The sequence below is a fragment of the Meles meles genome, chromosome 7, assembly GCF_922984935.1.
Source record: "Meles meles chromosome 7, mMelMel3.1 paternal haplotype, whole genome shotgun sequence".
Lineage (NCBI taxonomy): Eukaryota > Metazoa > Chordata > Mammalia > Carnivora > Mustelidae > Meles > Meles meles.
In genome coordinates, this window is record NC_060072.1 from 86,731,419 (window position 1) to 86,753,073 (window position 21,655).

The following is a 21,655-nucleotide window of genomic DNA, read 5'->3' on the forward strand; positions in this document are numbered from 1 at the left end:
TGGTGGAGTCTCCCTCCACAGGGTCAGCCCCTCTGCTACCCTCAGGGCTCACCTGTTCTACCAGCCTGGAGCCCCTAGGCTATAGCAAAATCCAGGCAGATGCTCTCACCACTGCCCTAGCCTTCCTCCATCTTCCTCCTGGGCTCAAGTCTGTTCTCTTCTCAAGCCCAAAAGTCCAGGGCACACACTCCTGAGGGAGCCAGGCTCGCCTCAGCCTGCCCTCAGTTTTCACACGTGTCTTTATCTGAAGGTACCTTCAACTCCAGTCTAATCAGACTGCTTGTTAATTTCCTACACATACTCTGCTTCCCCACATCCATACCTCTGTTTATGCTCTCCCCTCTACTTGGAGCTCCTTTCCCCAAATTCTATCTCAAGATGCCACCTCCTTCAGGGAGCCCTTCCTAATCTCATAAAACCTACACAATCTCCCTTGTTTGACTCCTGATAATACTTATCACTTCCTGCTCACTACTGTCATTATTGGTATGTTTTCATCTTCACTCATCTCTTTCCTGGAGCCCAACCCAGGGCCTGCTTCCTCTCAGGTCCTCAGTAAATGCTTAGTACTTAGAACTGGTAGTAGTTAGACTTGCAGGTGAAAGGTAGACAGACCTCAGCAAACTTTGATCTCTTCCCAAGGTGCTACACTTGATCTTAGCCAAAAATCTCACTTCCTTTACTTCCCCCAGCAAGAGCTAATTTGAAACTCCACATTGTGGGTCCCAGGCAGGTTCTGAGATGAACTCTCCAGGGTAATTTTGATCAGTACTGTCCCCTCAGGTTCAGAAGCCCAGAGAGACACCCCTACATACACACATACACACTGAACCAAGGTCAGCTTGCCCCAGCACAGGGTCCAGCCCAGGGACCTCCCAAACTGTTCTGTTCCCTCCTACCCCGTCCTGACCTGTACCGGTAGGGAGTGACATCGAGATAACTGAAGACCAAAATCATAAATGGCTTGAGAACGGGGCTGGGGCTCTGAACGTTGCGCGGCAGTTGGAGTGACTCGGTAGGGATGGAGGTAGAGGCGGCCGGCCAGGACTCTGGGACGGAGTCTGGGCGAAGCCCCCGCGCCCGCCGAGTTGGCGGCTAAATTTACCCAGGCTGACTCAGCCCTTGCCCGGAATGGGGGGTGGGGGGAGTGCGCCGGGGCACTGGGAAGAGCCAGCGGGGGTGGGGTGGGGGGCAAGGAAGGAAGAGTCCGACTGGGGGTGATAGGGTTGCGCTGGGAGTTTCCATCAAAGAAAGAAGTCCCCCCCCAGCCCCCCACCGGGCGGGAAGAAACAGTGGAGTCCTGTGGGGGAGGGACAGGGGAGCGACTGGGCCGGTGAAAGGAAAAAGATGCCAAGGTTGGACAAAGGGAAGCTTAGATTTATTGAGCGCCTACTGTGTGCCAGGCACTGTGCAAGGCGCTTTACATACATTATCGCGTAAAATCCTCACAACAACCCTGCGAGGTAGGTGTTTATAAACCCCCATTTGACAGATGAGGAAACTGAGGCTCAGGGAGGTGAAGTGATTTGGCCAAATTCACATGGCTAGTAAATAGAGACAGAACTGTCCAAGATTGGAGAGAAGAAAGACTTCAGTGTCTGGGTCCCAAGCCGGTTGGCGTGGGTGAGTACAAAGAGGGGCTCCGCGCGCTCCGGAGGCCTAGAAGGCCAGAGGCCTGTTCCCGACCTAGCACGGCTGGAGGTGGCAAGGTGGAGGACCTGCGCGCAGAAACTGGGTATCGACTGGTTAACTAGCAGTGCCCGGGTAGGGGGGACTCGAGAATTAGCTACCCGGGAAATCCGCGACCTGCGCGCGCCCCGTAGTGGCTACAGCGAGTATCACACCCCACGCCCACAGGCTTTTTGGGACCAACCTCCCCCTTCCACGACTGGCCAAGGTTTCTGGAATAGGCAGAGATGCAAGAAAGTTTCAGGGTTCTTTCAGATGAGTGATACCACCGGGGTGGGAAATGTGGTAACGATTCAGAGCATCACTAAGGAGCACTGGGGAGGAGGAAATGGGGGAAGGCCTAAAGAGGTCCCAAGCTGATTCACTGGCTGCCTTCCCTCCCCAGCTTGGACCACCACAGGCCAGGGACAGTGACAAGGCCACCATCCTGCTCTGCCTTGAGGAGCCCTCACCTACACCTAAGAGACTGGGATAGAAGCCCTTAAACTTGCTCAGATCTTCTGCAAATCCTGGACAGTCTCTTGAATATTGAGCATGAGTGCAGGTGACAATGAAGCCATCTGAGGGACACTCAGACTCTGTTCATTTATTCCTAATTCTCTTTCTTGGCCTGTGGAGGAGAGGGTGAGATAGAACCCACCCCCAAGTACCCAAAGCGTTAGGGATGAACTTATCCCAAGATGTGCAACACCAAAATGAGTCCTCTTCCTGTTTTGCTGGTTGTATCTGGATCCCTTCCTCTTCTGCCAAGGGCCTCTCCGTCACCTGGTCACCTCAGTGGGAAGCCTCTCCATCACTTTCTCCCTCCAAGCCCCAAGATCCTGCCCTAAAGTTGCCCTATGACTATAACATCCCTGCCCCCCCCCCCCACCTGATCCTGGCCAAGCCACTCTGCTCTGCTCTGAACACAGTGCATGAGCCCCTGCTGAAGACCTTACCCCAGTGCCCTGAATGGAGCAGGTATTAAAGTCTATTGTTCATCCTCACCTGTCCTGACAAAGAAGGAAGGAAAGAAAGGAAGAAGAAAGAAAGAAAGAAAGAGGAAAAGGAAGGGAAGGGGAGGGGAGGGAAGGGGGGAGGGGGAGGGGAGGGAAGGGGGGAGGGGGAGGGGAGGGAAGGAAAGGAAAGGAAAGGAATAAATCGTGAATTGGCATACGCTCCCTTTCCTTTCATTTGGGCGGCTTCTATTTCAAGTATGGGAATGACTCTGGGGAAGGGGTAGAAGGAAGTCTGTGAGGAAAGAGGACCAGTGGGCCCAAGGATGGAAAAGTGGGGAACACAAATACAAGGAAGGGCCTGTCACTGCCGCTCCCTATTTCCCTGTGGGATCCCCTTCGTGTCCCTCGTTCCCAAGAGGGCCTCCTCGGTTCGGCTGATGACATCTAGAATCTCTCGGATGCTGTCGCTCAGCTCTGCCGTCTTCCCGCCTTCCCCGGGCCGGGGCTGCTCATTTCGCCAGGAGGCGCCCGAGGCTTCTGTGTCGCTTCCATCAGAAGAGCCGCTATGGACGCTGAGCTCCGCAGCTTCGTCCGAGTCCGAGTCTGGGGCGGTGTGCCGGCGGATGCGGGATACGGCTTCCCGCAGGGCCCCAGCGTAGGGCCCTGGGGTCCGTGGCCAGCCCCGGCCCGCGCGCCGCGGGACCGCCACCCCTTCCTCCGAGCCCTCGGCACAGACCGTGCCTCCTGAGGCCGCTGGGCCTGAGGCTGAGCGCTCTGGGCTACCCGGCTGCGGGGGAGCGTCCTGAAGGTTCACTTCGCCAACCGGGAGCCCCAAGATTCGGGAGGCGCGCTCCTCCAAGGAGGAGTCCGCGGGCTTCCCGCCCTCATCTTCGAACCCGCGCCCTCCACCGAGTTGGTGTGAAAGGCGACTGCTCAAGAGCGGTTTCTGGCAAGGGGAGGGAAAGGCCGCGGCTCCCTCGCCCTCCTCCTTGTTGGGCTTCGGTTGAGTAGGGGCATCCCCCGCGATGCGCGGAACCCCATCGGGCAAAAGCTGTACATGCTGGGTTCGAGGGGTTGGGACATACTGTGACCGTATCACCACGCACGTGGCGTCAATGACAAAGACGCCTTCTCCACGAGCAGGGCCGCGGGAACTGCGGGGCAGGGTGTGGGCGCGGCGGGTCCCCTTCCAACCCTCCAAGGTCTCAGGTCCAGCCCCCTCTCTACGACCCAGGGACTCTCTCCATCCCGTGCCTCCTGGAGCCCAGGGTCTGGGAAGGGTCTGGCTATGTCGGGGCGGCTGCTTTTTAAGGGAAGGAATCCAGCATTTGGGGAGCCAGCTCTGTTCCCTGTTTTCTTTCCCTTCCCCGGAGCCCTTGAGACGGGGCCTGGACCTGGGAGCGGGACGCGGGGGGCTGGGAGTCGCAGCGGCCAAGCCCGCAGGAGCCGTCTCCGTGCTTGGGCTAACAGCTGCTTTGGCTTGGGAATGGCCGTCGCTACCACTATTCAGGCCAGCAGTGGCCAGCCCCAGGCTTTTCTCTGCGGCCCCCTTGCCCAAGGACTCCAGCCTCCGCCCGGCTATTCCACAGCCTGGGGATCCCCCCAAGAGACCCCGCCCCTGTCGGAGACCCCAAGCCCCAAGGACGTCCCGGTAGATCCGAGGATCCAGCCTCTTCTTTGTGCACCCTCCCTCTGTCCTGGCCGGAATCGGAGCAGAGGCTGCTGAGGCTGGCTCCTGGGAGGGCTCGGGGCCTCGCTTTGACCCCAAGGTCCTGTGGGGGCCTTCGTAAGAAGGTGGAGCCACGTAGGGTGGCGGGCGGTCCCAGCGTCGTCTCAGGGCTGTCCCGGCTGCGCCTCTCAGCAGCAGGTGAGCCTCGTAGCTGGGGGGCCCTGGCCGCCTACCTCCCCAGGGCCCCGCCCACGCCGCCCCTGGGTCGCTCTGCGGCTGCGCGGATGGACGGGGCGGTCGCCCCGCCGGCCCCAGGCGCTCGGGTCTTGAAGGAGCCGGGGGCCCTACAGGCTGGGCCACCCGAGGGGCGTTCCGAGGTTCCGGGCGGGGCCGACCGGGGGGGCTCCTTCGGGCCCCACCAGCCTTGCGCCTTTTTCGCTCGGTCTCCTTGGCCTCCCGCTCCTGCGATGCCGCTTTCCTTTTTTCTTGCTCCCGGGCTCGGGCCTCGGCCGGGGGCCCCGCCCGCCAGTTGGTCGCCTCCTGCAGCACCCTGGAGGCCCAGGGACGGCGGGGCGGCGGCTCAGGGGATCCCGGGCGCGGCCCACACCTGGGACAATGAGCAGGAACCCAGGTGAGCAGTTTGTGGGGGAAGGGAGCCGAGGCCCGGGGAACTGGGAGCCCTGGAGACCATTTGGGGCAGCCGAGTGGAGGGGTGTGTGTGAGTGTGTGCCCGTGTGCACGTGCGTATATGTTAGGGCTGAAGTCGAAGGCGGACTCCTCACCATCCCTCCATGCACACTTTAACAGCGTCTGCCCCATCTCACCTCATGCCCTTTCTCACACCCACTCCTGCCCCCCAAAACAATGCGGGAAGAGTCAGGCCCCAGGCCTTGGAATGGGGTAGGGGGAGGCGTGGGAAAGAGAAAGGGGAGCAGCAGCACTAGCTGGTGCCTGCGGGAAGGTCCGGACCCCACTCCCCGCCCCACCACTCTCTTCCCAACACCCGTCTCCTCTCCTTCACTCACGTGCGGCTCTGGGGCCCGCGGGCCCAGTGGCTGGCTTGGAAGTCCATGGGCTGTCGAGGAGGGGCGCGGCGACTATAGTGACAGGAAATAGTCTTCACTTCGATCACCAGCAGCTTGGATTTCTGCACCCAGAGGCAGCTGCCAGACTCCTCATCCTGGGGCTCCCGGGGGCTGTCGGGCCCCTCGGAGAAGAGCTGGCCATCCAGCATCCTGCCCCACCCCACCCCGGCCCCCCACCCTCCCACCCGCCCCGAGAGCCCCCTCCCAGCCCGAGGAGCCGGCGCCCACTGCAGAGCGACGGGCCCAGAGACTGGGGACTATATATACCCGGGCACACGTGTGTGCCTGTCTGTGTGTGTGTGCGCGCGCATGTGACACGGTGCGGCGCGGACGGCACCGCGCTGCTGCCTCCCCCATGTGCACGGCCGCCCCCTGGGGCCCGGGATTGGGCGCCCCTTCCCAATGTTCATGTCCCCCAAGCCTGATGGGACCTGCTCAAGTGGGCAGGGGACTTATTTTTGCCAAGCTGATGCTGCCCTTCCCCCACCCCCATTTCTTCAACCTCCCTGCCGTTTTAACCCTTCACTCTTCGGCTTGTCCGGGTGCCCCACCACCAGGGTTCTGCCACTGACTTCCTGCCTCAGACTTCAGTTTCCCTAACAGGGAGGTAACAGGAATGGAACTCAAGGTCTCTGCCTGCCACTCTCTGCTGGTTTCCATGGGGTTGGGGTGCAGGGGGTCTATTTTTAGCGGCAGTGGCTGTTCGGGTGCAGAGAGATGAGTAACCAGCTTCCATGCGGTGGAGGGAGGAGGCGGTGGCTTTCACGCAGCTTTTATATGACTCTGGGGGAGAGCTGCCTCCCCACGCTCAGAAAGGGTGACCCCCCACACCTTTAACTCCTTGCCCTCTGGGTGTTGCAGCCCAGGGCTGCTGGTAGGACACAGGAGTCTGTCTTGGCCATCAACTGTCCCACATTCCTATTCTAGATGTTTGTCCTTGGGCACGTATGGAGCCCTCTCCCCACAGCAGGCTCTCTCCCCCAGTCCAGAAGCCAGGATTTGGGGGTCATACTGTTCTGTGCCCACACAGCTCTGCTCGGCCTTATGGAGGACAGACTAAGGTGCTTATGCATTTGCACCCTTTCAGAAGGGATGGAGGAGGAATGGTGTGCTCCCTTGGCAAAACCAATACCCTAGCAACTGAAGTGATAACGAGTGGCCCCCACTTCCCAGTATAGAGCTGCCCATCATCACCACTACCACAATGCCCAGCTCGCTTAGCCCCCACCTGAAGTGGTGCTCAGGATGCTCACCTTTTACACTCATTCTGCCCAGGGGCAGGGGGTGTTGCTTACATCCACATGCTCCCTCCCCCCAAGCCTACACCAGGTGTCCCCTGATTCACCATGGTAATGTTAGTGGCAGCACAGCCCACGCCAGCTCTTCCATGCAGAGACTTAGCAACCATCCTGGCAACCATGGCAGCAGCTCCCGTGGAGGGGAGGGGAGCAGGGAGGTGGGAGAAGAGTGTGTATGGCAATGGTTCCTGAGGAAGAAGGGATAATTTGCCTCTTCTGAGAGGAATAGTTAAGAATAGGCTATGAGGCTCTTTAATTTTGTCCCTTGTCTTTCCTTCTGCTCCATTCTCAGATTTTGAGACTGACTGGGTTTTAGGGGAGAATGGGAGAGGCAAAAGACCCTTCCTTCGAAGAGGATGGGGCCAGGACAATTGTTGTGGCAGAGACTGACTTCATGAGAACCAAAACCAACCAAACCCAGGCTCCCTGCTCCCTAATATGAACCCTTAGAGATAACCCAAACAGCCCCTATGCCCTCCATTTGACCACACTCCCTCCCCCACTTTTCACACCTACCAGCTGCACTCTGGTGGCTCTTTGCTTGAAGGTGCTTCCTTCTACCCAGGTCCCACCAGAGCCCTAGGGCTTTTTAAAGCCCTTGCCTCCTCCCTAGACAAACCCTCAGTGATGGAATGTGACATAAGACATCTGTCCTCTCCACCACGCAGTCACCCCCACATACATAAGCATACCCTAATTCTAATAACTTGGAAGCCTTCCTCCCCCAAGTCTGGGAATGTGCTGTGAGCTGTGAAGAGGGGAATGCAGAAGCAGGGGCTTTCTCCAAAGCCAGGAAGGCAGCCCTGACAAGCTGCCTTGACACTTTGCCCCATGAGCCACGAGGAAGCCTACTTTGGAGGAACCAGTATGGTATGCCAGGATTCATCAGAGTGCTTAGGTAGGTAGGGGCTAGAAGTCCTCCAAGATTGCTTCTGGTCTCGGACAGGAAATGGTTTCAAACCTGCAAGTCAGTGGTGAGACGGTACCCCAAATGTGGCTCAGGCCCAAGAGACTAGCAGTCTTTATGATATTTGGTGTTGACTGTTTGGCTCACATGGTTTCAGCACTGGTGGAGTCTGCTCTCCACCCCCCACTTCATTCTCACCTTGGAAGAATGGTAAGGCATTTTGTAGGTTCAAAAACAGTTCCAGCTCAGCAAAATTCAAAGAAAGAGTCCAACCTTCCCTAAGAAAAGTTAATGACGGTAGCACATCTCTCTGCCTAAAGGAGACCCTCAGTCTCTCTACTCAGATCTAACACTGTTAGGAGATTTTCCTGGGGTCCCAGCTATGGTTCAGGCAGAGGGGAAAGTAAGGTAATACGGAGAATTGCGGGGGAATAGGGTGGGAAAGTTATGAATGGAAAGTTGGAAAGGCAGTAAGTCTAGTGTAGTGGTAAAGAGCAGGAGCTCTGGGGCTGGACTGTTTGGGTACAAATCCTAGCTCTGCATTTTCCTAGCTGTGTGGCATTGGGCTGGTTACTTAGCCTTTCTGCCTCAGTTTTGTTTTTTTTTAAATCTGTAAAACTGGAATCATATCTACTATTGTTCTGAGGCTTAAATGAATTAATAGATGTAAAGAACTAAGAATGGTGCCTGACACAGTTTTACATATATATGTGTGTGTATATATGTATGTGCCATTATTCCTGTTGCTAGTAATGGGCTGAAGAAGCCATATGAAATAGAACGGTCGGTGGGGCGCCTGGGTGGCTCAGTTGGTTAAGCATCTGCCTTCGGCTCAGGTCATGATCCTGGGTCCTGGGATCGAGCCCCACACTGGACTCCCTGCTCGGGAGGGAGCCTGCTTCTCTCTCTCCCTCTGCGCACCACTCCCCTTGCTTTGCTTTCCCTGTCAAATAAATTTTAAAACATCTTAAAAAAAAAAAAGAAGTAGAACAGTTGGAACAGTAGTGTCTATGAAGTGCAAGAATCAGACACCGCAATACCATGAAGAGGTTCCTGTCATTTTAATTAGGCTTGCCATGAAAAGCAATAGCCTCAGCTAATGGCTCTGCCCTCCTCCTCCACATAACCCCCACCTCCCTTCATTTGCACATAGCACAGGAACCCAACGACCCTCCTCCCTACAATCCTTCCACCTCCCATTATGGGAAGAAATGTCACTAAATGGACTCAGCCTCCTCCATACAGCATGAAACAGGATGAATAAAAATATCTTTAGGAAGAGTTTTGTTGTGCTATTATGTTAGGGTGGAGTCAGGGACAGAGAGAGAGGTGAAGGTTGGGTGAGGTCTGGGGATCTCTTAGAGATCAGAATTGGCCTGAGGGGCACACAGCCCATCATTCACCCAGAAAGGGGGCTCCACCTAAGAGGGCAAGGGCTAGGATGGGCTAGGCTGTGTTAGGATACGGATAGCTAAAAATCCATTCTCCTTCCTTCCCCCCCCTCCCCCACACCCTCCCCGGCTCCCGAGCAGGGAACAGAGTCACAATTCTCAAGGTTTCATCCATGGTTGCTAGAACATGGGGCAGGCAGTGAGTGGGGCATATCCCCTGGTGCTGCCTGACCCCTTCCCCAGCTCAGGGCTTCTCTCCTCCTGTGAGCACCAGGGCCTGCAGGATGTCAGACAGTGACACAATCCCTTTGACCACGTCATTCTCATCAACCACGACAAGTCGGTGAACCTGCATGGAGCAACAAGGGAGAAAAGGGGTTTAGTGACAGCCTCAGTTAGGACGAACCCTGCAACCCTTACCCACCATGCCAAACCCCACACTCAAGCTGCACCCCCAGCTCCTTCTGAGTCACTGGCCTCCCTACCTCTGCTTCCACCAATCTGTTGATGATGGTCTCCAGAGTCTCATGCAGGTAGCACTTGAGGACTCCCTCAAAGTAATGGGAGCGATGCTGCAAGGCTTTGGTCACAGACACATCTAGGTTGTTGTACGTCTTTTCTGCTGCCAGATTCTGGGGAGAGAGAGGAAGGTGCTTGCAGGGAAGCAAGGGAGTCACCCCCCAAACCCTGAGCCCACCCGACCATAACAGAGGGATTCAAGGCAGTTGTTAGCAAGGCCCACAAGCCACACCCAACTTATTCCTTTTCAAACTGGATTTGAAAGCTTAGAAGCTTCTAAAATCCTTAGGTCCCAGAAGAGACTCAATTCTTCTCCCTCTCCACATTCAACACCCCGCCCCTTTCCCTACCTCCCAGCCCCTCCGCAATCACTCACGATAACATCAAACTTGGAGTAGATGTCCACCACACGCCCTAGGGGGACAGAGGCAGCTCAGCAAAGAGGATCTGGCATCCCAGGTTCCCCCTGCCTATAGCATCACCCTTCAGGCTGACTGAAGGACAGGAGATTTTCCCAGAACCACCCTGACTTCCCTGGAGCCTTCCCTCTCTTGCACAATCTCTCACCTTTCTCATCTACTACTGGCAGTGCTGAGACGCGGTGTTGTACAAAGATCCCCAGAGCCACGTAGACAGGGGTGGTGGTGCGGACCACAGCAATGTTGGCATAGGTGCCAATCTGCAGCTCTTCCAGAGACTTAGACATGAACTCTGGCTTGGGGAACTCAGTGATCTGAGGAGAGAACCATCAGGGTCATCTTCAAGAAACCCCCCCCCACACACCACCACACTTGGTTACCCCTCCAACCCAGTATATAAGAAGTAAAAACCAGGGGCATCCAGTGGCTCAGTCACTTAAGTGTACGACTCTGATTTCAGCTCAGGTCATGATCCCAGGGTCATGAGATTGCGCCCCGTGTCAGGCTCTGCACTGGGTGTGGAGCCTGCTTAAGATTCTCTCTCTCTCTCTTCATCTGTACCTGCACACACACCTCCATCCCTGTTGTCTCTCTTTAAAAAAAAAAAGAAGAAGAAGAAGTAAAAAGGAGGCTGAGGACACTTACAAACAATTTGAGGAACTTGAGGATGCGCTTGTGGGTGAGGATGTATAAGGTGTTGCCTGATTCCGGGTCAATAACTGGCAGCCTGTGGATCTTGTTTCGAATTAATGAAGAGACAGCATCAAACAAGCTGTGGGAAATTGGGCATAATGGTAAGTCCCACAGTGCTGAGCCTGAGGTGAGTAAATAGCTTCTAAGAGTATGTTTATAAACAGGGAAAACTGGTGATTGGGAGAGGAGAGCAGTGTTCAAACTAGACCTTTAGAGTGTGTGAATGTGTGTGTGTTTGGGAGGATAGTCTTGTTTCTCTTCTGCCCCTGGATCTTTAGATATCTAGGGCTTTAGCTTCACTGGTGGCAAGGCTCCTCCCCTTCTGGACAAATGGGTAGCTGGAACTCACCTGGCATTAGGAGAAATGCAGACGAGTGGTTTGAAGGAGTCCTGTAGGTACACCTCTGAAGGGAAAAGGGAGGTTCACAAAATACCAGTATGGAAAACAATTTCCCAGAAAACTCTCCAGCCTTTTCCCTTTTACCACCCCCAGTTCCCTACATACCTCTCCAAGTTTCTATCTTGTGTTCTTCTAGCTCATAGATCTGTACCTGGAAGCAGAAGCACAGAACTTGAGACTTGATCTCTCTACTTCATGGACCCCTCGTGGTTTGCGTGGAAGAAAGGAACTAGGAATGAGGGACTTTGGGTAGGCAAAAATGGTTTGGTCATTGGGCTTCGGTACCAGTCTTACCAAGGCTGATTTATAGTAGCGATGCAGGATATTGATGAAATCGGTGATGGTCAGCATGCCTAGAAGCCAAGACAAGACTCCTCAGCACTGCTCAAAGCTTCTCTCCCTGCCCAGCACAAGGTGCCAATAATACTGTGTTCCAGAAAATTTTGCCTACCTACAAAACTTTGCTTCTTACTATCCCACAAAGGTGCAGCCCGTACACCATTAGTCACCAAAGCAAAGAAAGCTTTCTTCACCTGTAGCCAAAAGAGTCATGATCACAAAGGAAAATTCACATGGCGCAAGACTTTAAAAGAACGGGGGTTGGGTATGTTGGGAAAAACATGAAACTAAACCCGTATAAGGACGAGGAAATTACCCTTAGGATGACATAGGATGAGAGTTTTTGAACGAGAGGCTTCTAGGAAGGGGGATGGGAGAAGAGGATTTCACCCACCTGCAGGGAAGTATCAAATACAACCAATTTGGAGCTTGTGGGAATCAGGTCATAGCAGCGATGAGACTTCATGAAGGAAGTATACACACTATTGTTGGATTCTGGGGTCTCTGCATAGGGTGGGATAGTTAGAAGCTTCCTTCCATGCAACAACTCACAATCAACAGAGGCAGAAAATAAAAGTGTAGTTGTTCAAATATTTATAGCCTGATTTTTTTTTAATAAGGCCCCTTTTCTATCTGTTTTGTTCTTACTGTTCCCAGAAAAACTAGATATACCCCTTAGAAACTATTTCATCCAACCCCCATATCCAGGTAGGACTCTATCTATTGGCTCCTCAGGCAAAAGACAGCTACGAAAACAGAAAATCTATTAATAGCTTTCATTAACCTTTTCTAGCCTAAAGGTTTTTTCTCATCTTTAACTCAAATTTCCCCTTTCATATATTTAAGTGCATTTTCACTTGTTGTCTTTTCTCAATTAAGATGTAATTAAGTTTCTTAAAATGCAAGTAAGCTTCTTAAAGTTCTTCTAAGATCTGCAGATGAGAAAGTCATGGTCCAAGTTGGGCTGTTTCAGATCAACACTCAGTTGAAGCCCAGTGCTTAATTAACTTGGCTGCAAACGCCCTGAAAGTCTATCTTGGGATGACCCTGTGAACCAAAAATCATCCCATTTACTCTAGACAAATGGGAGAGCCTGGCTGTGTTCACCTGTCTATTCCTCTGATTTTAATTGCTTGCTCTAAGCTGGAGAAGCAACCCAGAAAATAATAAACCTGAAGGTGCTATGTACTATGCTATGTATACTTTTAAAAAATCACATCATTTATTCCTTATGACAAATCTGTAAAGCAAATACTGTCCTCATTTTTCAGATGAGAAAACAGGTGGGAAGCAGATAAACTGCTCAAGGTCGCACCATTAGTAAGTGGCAAGACAGACTTACACACAGACCTGATTCCAAAGTTCATGATCTTAAATCCTATGCCAGGTGTTTTTAATGTTTAATTTTTACCCGTTAACACAGGTATACTGTTTAAAAAGCCAAACAATTCTAGAGATTTTATTAAGAAAAACTGCAGTCCCTGTCACCTACTGCCCTGTCCTACCCCTACCTGGACTGATTATTTTGGTACTTATATCTAGGTCTATAAATAACCTTTTTTTTTTTTTAATTCTTCCATTTTGGGGCATTATCTATTATCATTTAAGCAATATGAGAATTTTTAGTTCTCCTTCCTACTAGGACCCCAACACAAACATGTACTTCCCATCTCCCCATTCTTCCAGAAATTATAATGCTGGCTACATTAGTATTTAAATAATTTTGACTGAATTCCTCATTCGGAGTGAAGCCCAGTGGTAAACTCCTGACTTTTTTTTTTCTTTCTTTCACAACATTGTTTTCTCTGGAGTTAATAACTGTCTTGTCTTTTTGTTTTTATAACTAATTCAAGTATTCATAACTAATTCAAGTGTTCATAACTAATTCAACCCCAAACTCTTCACCAGTTGTTTAAATCTCCTTTCAAGAAATTCAGAAGCACTAGATAGTCTATCAATTTAAACCACCCAAAGAAGTTTCTCGGGAATCTTCTGACCTGCTCAAATCTGGGCTGGTTTGCTGGTGTGCACAGCTGTCTTCCTGAGATCTTCCTTCATCACCATCCAGGGACCCCCTTTCATGTCTCTCTTCTACTGGCACTCCTGTGTCCTGTACTCCTATGTTTTCAACTTTCTTTTTCTTTTTTTAATTACTTCCTTGTTTTGGTGATATACATCTTCCTGTAGCTTCCTGAGAAAGGGTGCATGGGAGGTAAATTTTTGAGACCTTGCAGCCTGCAGATATCTTTATTTTACCCTCATCTTTGATGTATAATTTAGCTGGATATAAATTCTAGGTTTGGATTTATCTTCCTGAAGAATGTTGAAGGCACTTCCCCCATTGCCTTCTAGTTTCTAGTGTGTTGAGAGTCCGAGGTAATTCCAATTCTTTTATGTAACATGTTTTTGTTTGTTTGTTTCCTTTCTGGAAGCTCAGGATCTTCTTTGTTTCTACTGTTTTGAAATCTCATGATGATTGTGCTTTGGGTGGGTCAATTTCATCCACTGTGCTGAATACTCAATGAATCTTTTCTGTATGAAAACTAATGTCCTTCAGTTCCAGGAAATGTTCTTGAAATATTTCCTTGATCATTTCCTTCCCTTTGTGTTGTCCTTTTCCTCTTTCTGTAACTCCTATTATTTAGAAATCAGACTTCCTAGACTGACCCTTTAAGGTTGTTTTGTTTTGTTTGGTGAGTTGTTTTGGTTGTTATTGTTGTTGTTAAAAATATCTCCTCTATGGGGCGCCTGGGTGGCTCAGTGGTTTAAGCCTCTGCCTTCGGCTCAGGTCATGATCTCAGGGTCCTGGGATCGAGCCCCGCATCAGGCTCTCTGCTCAGTGGGGAGCCTGTTTCTCCCTCTCTCTGCCTGCCTCTCTGCCTACTTGTGACCTCTCTCTCTGTCAAATAAATAAATAAAATATTAAAAAAAATATATCTCCTCTAGTTTATACTTCTTTTTCTTTCCTTTACTTCTTTGATTTTGGGGGCTTTTTAGAAAGATTTTCTTTTTTAGTAATCTCAACATGGGCTTGAAATCACAGCCCCTAAGATCAAGAGTCAACTGAGTCAATCAGGCAACCCACTTTGTTTTTTGAGGGGGCAGAAGGGACAGAGGGAGAGTGAGAGAGAGAATCTTAAGCTGTCTCCACACCCAGCACAGAGCCTAACATGGGGCTCGATCTCACGACCCTGAGATCATGACCTGAACTGAAATCAACAGTCAGACGCTTAACCAACTGAGCCATCCAGGCACCACACTTCTTTGATTTTTAGTTCTACTTTTTGGGAGTCTTCCTCCACTTAATTTTCCAAACCTCCTACTTAGTTTAAAATTTTTCCTATTGTATTTTTAATGTCTAAGAGCTCCTCTTTGTTTTCTGAAAATTCCTTAAAAAAAAAAAAAGAACAAGACATCCTCTACTTGTTGCATGGTGGAAATAGGTTATCTGAGTATATATTAACATTCATTTTTAAAGATTTCTTCTTTATGCATTGATTTCTTTCTGTTGCTTTTTCCCGTTTGCTCTTCAAGGGGGCAGTTTGAATCACTTTTTATTTTAGAGGCATTTTTTAGATGTCTGGTTATCCTTGGTTTAAAGGAGCATTCAAACCATATTCTAAGAGTGCAGTCTCTCTCTCTCTCTCTCTCTTTTTAAGACTTTATTTATTTCGGAGACAGAGGACGAGAGAGAGCAGAGGGCACAAGCAAGGATGGGGAGAGGGAGAAACAGGCTCCCTGCTGAAAAGGGAGTCCAATGGCTGGATCCCAGGACCCTGAGATCACGACCTGAGCTGGAGACAGATGCTTAACCAACTGAGCCACCCAGGCGCCCCAAAGTGTAGGCTTTAAAGTTGATTGGCAGCTCAAATGTACACATAAGTCTTACTGACACTGAGCTGTGTAGATGGGGAACATTCAGTACTTTTATTTTTAGGGCTTTCCCTTCAAGGGGATTCTGGAGATAATTTACTCAATTTTGTGCTTGGAGGGTGAAGTCTTTTCTGTCAGCATTCTGGAAATTAGATTGGGGAAAGGACTGGGATCTCAGCATCCAGTGTAGTTCATTCACGCTCCTGTGTTTAGTATAGTACTACAGCCCTCAGCTCGGCCTGACCTCCTCTCCAGACGTCCAGTCTTTGCCAGAGTTGGGAGGAGGAGTTTCCTACCTGCACTCAGTGGAGTAGGGAGTCTCTGAATCTAACTGCTTCTTAGATCTTCAATTCTTCTCTTGGCTTTCCCTGCTGCTAGTTTGTAATTCAGTTTTCTCAGGTCTGCTAAATGATTTACCACTTGTGCATCTGTTTTCCAGCTTCCAATTACTAATGTCTCCTCTCTTATTCTCCCTATTCTGGTGGGTTTGTTCCTTTTGAAAAAAATTCTTTTGTGGTGGTTTTAGTAGGCTTTTGTGAAGGAACAAAAGTAGATGCATGTATTTAGTCCACCATCTTTGACTGAAGCCCACTATGGTTTTTCAAAGGAAATCTCTTATGGTCCCATGCTGCTGGCCTCTGTGGGACTCCAATGTCCCACATCCAGTGTCCCCCATCTGGGGGACATCCGGGAACTCCCCTGCCTTGCCCAAGGGGCTGGTTTAAGGAGTTCCCAAGAACATGCCTTTCGATGCCAGTTTAAGACATGCTACACTGACAGTAAATACCATCAATTTAGGCCACAGACTTATAAACACATTTGATTTGGCTTTCTCAGTATTTTAAAAATGATTTAAATCAGTTTCCCAATTGTAAAAATCTGGAGATTGAAATAAAAATCCAAATTCTGAGTTTCTTTCAAAATCAGATCTTAGGCCTGAATTTCTGAACAGTGATAATTGCCAAGACCTGGACAGTTGCTGCAGCCTTTTAGATGTGACAAGATCTATAGGTTGTCATAGTTGTACGCACCCACAGCACTGCTTGGTTCACAATTTGAGTTTTTTGAGCCTTGCCTTAGTGCTACTGCAAATGTACTCAGAAACATAAAATAGGCACTAGTATCATGCGGCAGTACTCAGTTATGAAGGTATCACCCAGATAATTCAAATATGACTATGTTAACTTTTTAGGATACCAACAAAATGAAAACAGAACATTTAAAAATTCTTGTGGAGAACTCATACATCCTTAATAATACGTCCTAAGATCTCAGCCCGTATTTCAATTCTCTGAGCAAGTGTGTACTCCTAATGCCATCAACATGTCCTGGGAAGACCTAGAAGTGTTCCTGGATGAAATCCTTTAAGGGAGGCACCTGTAAGTTCTGCTTCTTTCTAGATAGTCTACGGCTGGACCCTTCCATTCTAACCAGTTATTTGGGCAGGTGCTAGAACTGCCTTCTCCTCTGCCCTGGATTTTAGGGTTTAGTGCCTCTATTTCTAGATTAGTTTTAAGGGCTTTCAAGGCCTTTCTATAATTTCTCGTGTACACTCAGTGGCCTTAGTGAGCTCACTGGATGATAAAATCCTAGTAGCATTGTTTCTGGGCTAATCAGAAAATACCATGCACCACGGATACATGGTTAGCCAGCCCAGAATTGCCTATGGAAGTTTTCCCTCAAAAATTTCAGTGGTTCAATAATTGAAAATATTAATCATTCCCATCCTGCCCAAGATTTATTCCTGGGTGATCCTGCCAAATTACTAATCCTGACTGGTATGGTTTGGCACATTATCTGGCCAGTTTTGATTTTTCCCAGGGGGCATTCTGAGAGAAATTCAAAAGCATCACTGAGGAGTTAGGATTGGGCTATTGCTTTCATAGCAGCTTCCTTTCTTCAGTAAACTTACCTTGAGGATGCTCATTTTCCACAGCTGGGGAGCTATCTGAAGAAGTGACCTGGAGAGACAAGAGGAACAAAGATTCAGCCTATCCTGGGCTCCATCCATTTTAGCCGAGCATGATGAGAAGGGCTGATGAACTAATGATGTCATTTAAAGCACTATGAGGCCCACTTAAAATATTATCTCATTTAATCATTAACAACACTGAGGTAAAAACTAATTAGAAAACTGAGGTTCAGGAAATATTAAATAGCCTGCCCAACATCACATGGCTGGTAAGGGGTACAATACGAGTTTGGACACATATCTGTATGATTCCAAAGCCTATGCCCTTAACCACACTGCCTAACGAGATATTCGACTTAAAAGCTGAGACTAGAAAATCTGATAATCCACAAGGTTCTCACAGATCTACTTAAAAAAACATGGAGGCCAGAGAGACAATACTGCTTTCCTCCAAATACTAAGCCTACTTGTAGACACTAGAATCAGAGACATACCCCTTTACCATTAAGAGAGGACCAGATCAGGGGCACCTAGGTGGCCTAGTGAGTTAACCGTCCAACTCTTGATTTCAGCTCAGGTCATGATCTCAGGGTCATGAAATCAAGCCCTACATCTGGCTCTATGCTGGGCATAGAACCTGCTAAGATTCTCTCTCTCCCCCACCACCCACCCTTCTAAAAAAAGAGAAAGAGAGAGAGAGACAGGACCACATCTGGGGAGGATCCCAGCAGCTGACTGTCAGAGAGAGCTAAAGCTTGACTTACTGAGGGGTGGAAGAGGACAATAAATGTTTTGAAACTGGGAACCTGATTCCTCTTACCACCCTTATGAGTCAAAGGCTCCTACAACCCAGAGGATGCTGGTTTTCCAAGTTGATTTGGCCATGACAGTCTGACATCAGAGTACTTTGAATACAGAGAAACCTTCAGAACCAACTCTGGGCTCCCTCAAGTGGGAACACTTGGAAATTTTCTTATCTAGGAACCCAGGAGGGGTCATGATAATTTTAATCTACTGGAATCAACAGTTTTGGCTCCATTTGTTCTGGGTAACATACCAAAACTAACTTAAAGTCATACTTCACCTACATAGCTATGTAGTAACATGAAATTGAAGGCCTTGGCTTGAACTTGGTAGGTTGGTGGTAAACAGGGTCAAGTTGGCAGGACAGCTCTAAATTTCCCTCCCCTCATGGGCCAGGGTGGGGGCAGGAGAGAAGGGGAATAATCTCCCTCTTCTGTCTGGACGGCATAAGACTATCAGCTTGGCCCGGCATTTTGGCAAGGCTATCGGAACAACAGCCTCATCACTTTTAAGTGGGAGAGAGGGCTGTTCAGTGGTAAAGATACACACATGGGATAATGCAGTCTCACAAAGATCTATACAAAGACACAGAAACAGCTACTTGTGTAGCTGTTTATTATACCCATCATATAGTACATACTACATTGTGCTAGAGTTTTTTTGTTCATTATCTATCCAAACAGGTTTTAAATTCCCAGACGCTAGAACTATTTTATATTTCTTTGTATCACCCACACCACTTAGCATGGGGTTCTGCACATAAATCTCAACTGTTTTGCTCTTTAACTCTCAAATTGATAATGATAATGATGCATACTCCTGTGAAGAGAGAGGCCTAAGATTAAGTTATAGAGAAAAAAGTGATGTACAGCTAGAGATACAGAAACCTACACAAGAGAGTAAGGCATTATTGAATATGACTTTACCTTTCTGCCTGTTTCTCCACACAGGAGAATAATTACTTCTCTCTGCTTTTAATAACATAGGAAACCTGGGAAAGTACCACTATAACACGAGTACAAAATATTATGGAGATACAGGCTAGATCTGACACATGGACTCACAGTTTCTTCTGAACTCCTGATCCACTTTTTTTTTTTTTTAATTATGTATTTATTTTAGAGAGAGAACACTCACATGCTGGGGGGAGAGGGAGAGAAAAACTCAAGCAGACTTGGCACTGAGCACAGAGCGTGACGTGGGGCTCAATCTTATGACCCCAAGATCATGACCTGAGCTGAAATCGAGTCAGATGCTTAACCGACTGTGCCACCCAGTTACCCCCAATCCACATTTCTGACTGTTTGCTGGAATGCCACAGATGTCACAAAAACTCCTCAAACAATTCAATACAAAACAGCATCTGTCCTTTCATCCTATTATTCTTACCGGGGTTCCCATCTCTGTTTTTTCGCATTGCTCTCCTCTGAGTGTCTAGAACTGTAGTATTGATTCCTCCAAGAATGAGCTATGCCAATATATCTGCTTGGACTTGCAGGGCAGGGCATGACCTAAACTTGTCCTTAATGCCTATCAACTAAGCTGATATGTTAGAAATGTCTCAAATCCATTTCTCTCCTTTCCGCTTTCAGTTTCAACTTAGGCTTTTACCTCTCATTTCTGTAACATTCTCTAAACTGGTCTCCCTCTCCTAAATCTATCTCCTTTTCATCCTTCATGCTGCCTCCAAGTTCTCTCACTAAGCGTCTCAGGTTTGTAAGGGACTTTTATCTCCAGCACCTAGGAGGTCACTACTTTCTGAAGTGGCTCCATCCATCTGCAGAAGCTGCTAAGAAATTCCTAAAGCACACTCCCTGCCTTGGTCACAGAGCATCCATGGCTCCCCTTATTACAAAACGAAGTTCAAACTTAGTGGGGTATGCTATACCTTCAACCTGACCTCAGCCTACTTTTCCAATCTTTTCTCCCACTGCAAGCAAAATCCAAAGCTTGAGCAACATCAAGCCACTAGCTCACCCCCAATTAATCTCTACATACCCCAATTTCTATGCCTGTGCTCACACTGTTCTCTCAACCTGCAATGCCCTCTCCTAGGTCCATAATAATTTCTCCCTCCTCTATGTTTCCACAGTCCTTTGTTTGCATCTTGATGATAGCATTTATTACAGTCTACCTTCAGTAACAGCTGTCATTGGTTTGCCCTCACCCCCACGCCAGGCAGGCTGAGCACTTTCAAAACAAGGGTTTTCTTTTCTTCTTTTTAAGACAATTTCTATCCCAAGAACCTAATCAATACAAAAAGTGTGAGGACTAAATTAGAAAAGCTATGTAAAAATGTTCTGTAAACCATACTACATTGACGAGTAAGTAAAACAAAAATTGATACATTATTTTGCATTTAATGGACTCAGACCTTTTATTAGTCTTTATTATTATTATTAATTATTATCGTTATTTTTAATGTAAACTCTATGCCTAACATGGAGCTAGCACTCACGACCCTGAGATCAAGAGTCACATGCTCTCCTGACTTGAGCCAGCCAGGTGTCCCAGACATTTTATTTTTGTTCAAAATTCTCTTAGTCTGTAAGAGCTGACTCCCTTGCCTGGGTGCCCAACTGCAAATCACGTTACCACTTCGGTCTGTTTTCTCCTTTAAGACTTGAGGGACAGGACTTCTCTGCAGGCAGAGAAAGGGTGTGGTAAAGGAATTACTAAGGGCATAGGACTGACCCAAAGAAAGATGAACCTGCCAGTAACAGATGATAAAAAACCAAGACACGGAAGAGTTACTTTGCCTGAGGGAGGATATATGGCTCCAGGAGCCTTAGAAAAGGCTCCTGATAATCACACTGGATCCAAACATGTAAAAGGCTACCTGCAGCATCTCTGGGAGGATGACCTGCCACAACTGGTAGTGCCTGCTGGCCAAGAATGATCTGTGCCAACACGCCTGCTTAGAATCGCAGAACAGGGCATAACCTAAACTTGTCCAGGGACACAGCGGCCTCTAACACTGAAAGATTCCCTCCTTCAGGGAAAGCCCACTTTTCAGTCTTATTAAGGCAATGTGACTTCGCTGAACACCTCGAAGCAGTATAAAAGTCTTTCTCATCTCCCTCCTGCCAGGGATTGCAGGGCTCACACTCAAGACAACCGGGGGCCAGGTGCTACCCTGCAAGCGGGAGTCCCTCAGAAGCCCCCTGCCTTACCCAGGAAAGCCGGATCACAGCACAGCCCTGCACTCTCTTGCAAACCTCTGAAGGTTTGAGGTGCTAAGAGGAAAGGAGGTCCGAGATCGCCGAGGTAGGCTCGGGTTGCTAACCGAGAGCAAAGAGTCACCGCCAGCTCGGGCTGAGAGTACCACGGACGTGAGGTAGGCATCGCGCGGCCCAGTCCTAGATGCGCCCAGCGGAGGAGCAGAGGGGCAGGGTCACGGGATAGGACAGACACCGGCTTCTCGTGCAGCGTCGGTCCCTGCTCAGGCCTCCCTGTCCCCTAACGGGGGTCTCGGGCTCCACAGCGCCCCTCGCCGCCCTCCCGTGCTCCTCACCGTCTCCATTTCAAGAGGCGCTGACTGGGTTCGCTCGCTTTAGGAAGCTCTCTGATAGCGGGGCAGGAGGGGCGGAGGGGGGCAGAGGCCCCGCCCCACGTCCGGTACCGCGACACCACTTCCGCCTACGTCAGATACACGCAAGCCAAGGGCGGAAGGCGGGGACATCACTCTTCCGGCGTGGCCTGGCCTGCGTAACTGCCCT

General features: G+C 49.5%; 2 protein-coding genes across 4 annotated transcripts; both read right to left on the minus strand.

Annotated features, from left to right (window-relative positions):
- Positions 1-2,775: 2,775 nt before the first annotated feature.
- Positions 2,776-5,534, minus strand: DDN (dendrin). The gene is made up of 2 exons (XM_046011045.1): positions 5,322-5,534; positions 2,776-4,903 (listed from the first exon to the last, which is right to left on the minus strand). The coding sequence occupies exons 1-2, from the start codon at positions 5,528-5,530 to the stop codon at positions 2,989-2,991; spliced, it is 2,124 nt and encodes a 707-aa protein (XP_045867001.1). The 5' UTR covers positions 5,531-5,534; the 3' UTR covers positions 2,776-2,988.
- A 3,097-nt stretch (positions 5,535-8,631) lies between these two features.
- Positions 8,632-21,652, minus strand: PRKAG1 (protein kinase AMP-activated non-catalytic subunit gamma 1). Of its 3 annotated transcripts, XM_046011048.1 has the most exons (13): positions 21,110-21,438; positions 17,133-17,181; positions 13,345-13,538; positions 11,742-11,851; positions 11,460-11,541; positions 11,303-11,361; positions 11,114-11,159; positions 10,958-11,012; positions 10,561-10,687; positions 10,064-10,229; positions 9,873-9,910; positions 9,463-9,609; positions 8,632-9,326 (listed from the first exon to the last, which is right to left on the minus strand). In XM_046011048.1, the coding sequence occupies exons 4-13, from the start codon at positions 11,811-11,813 to the stop codon at positions 9,222-9,224; spliced, it is 897 nt and encodes a 298-aa protein (XP_045867004.1). In that variant the 5' UTR covers positions 11,814-11,851; positions 13,345-13,538; positions 17,133-17,181; positions 21,110-21,438; the 3' UTR covers positions 8,632-9,221. The 3 variants fall into 3 exon arrangements, with proteins under 3 accessions (XP_045867004.1, XP_045867002.1, XP_045867003.1); XM_046011046.1 differs by lacking the exons at positions 13,345-13,538; positions 21,110-21,438 and adding an exon at positions 21,451-21,652; XM_046011047.1 differs by lacking the exon at positions 13,345-13,538.
- Between the last annotated feature and the right edge of the window lie 3 nt (positions 21,653-21,655).

Bases quoted from the DNA above. Each gene is read 5' to 3' on its own strand.
- DDN (XM_046011045.1), bottom strand. From the start codon at position 5,530: ATGCTGGATGGCCAGCTCTTCTCCGAGGGGCCCGACAGCCCCCGGGAG. The intron at 4,904-5,321 runs GTGAGTGAAGGA...TCATTGTCCCAG, and splicing joins CGCGGGCCCCAGAGCCGCAC to GTGTGGGCCGCGCCCGGGAT.
- PRKAG1 (XM_046011046.1), bottom strand. The intron at 11,160-11,302 runs GTAAGACTGGTA...TTCTGCTTCCAG, and splicing joins GCTACTATAAATCAGCCTTG to GTACAGATCTATGAGCTAGA. The intron at 10,688-10,957 runs GTGAGTTCCAGC...AATTTCCCACAG, and splicing joins TGCATTTCTCCTAATGCCAG to CTTGTTTGATGCTGTCTCTT.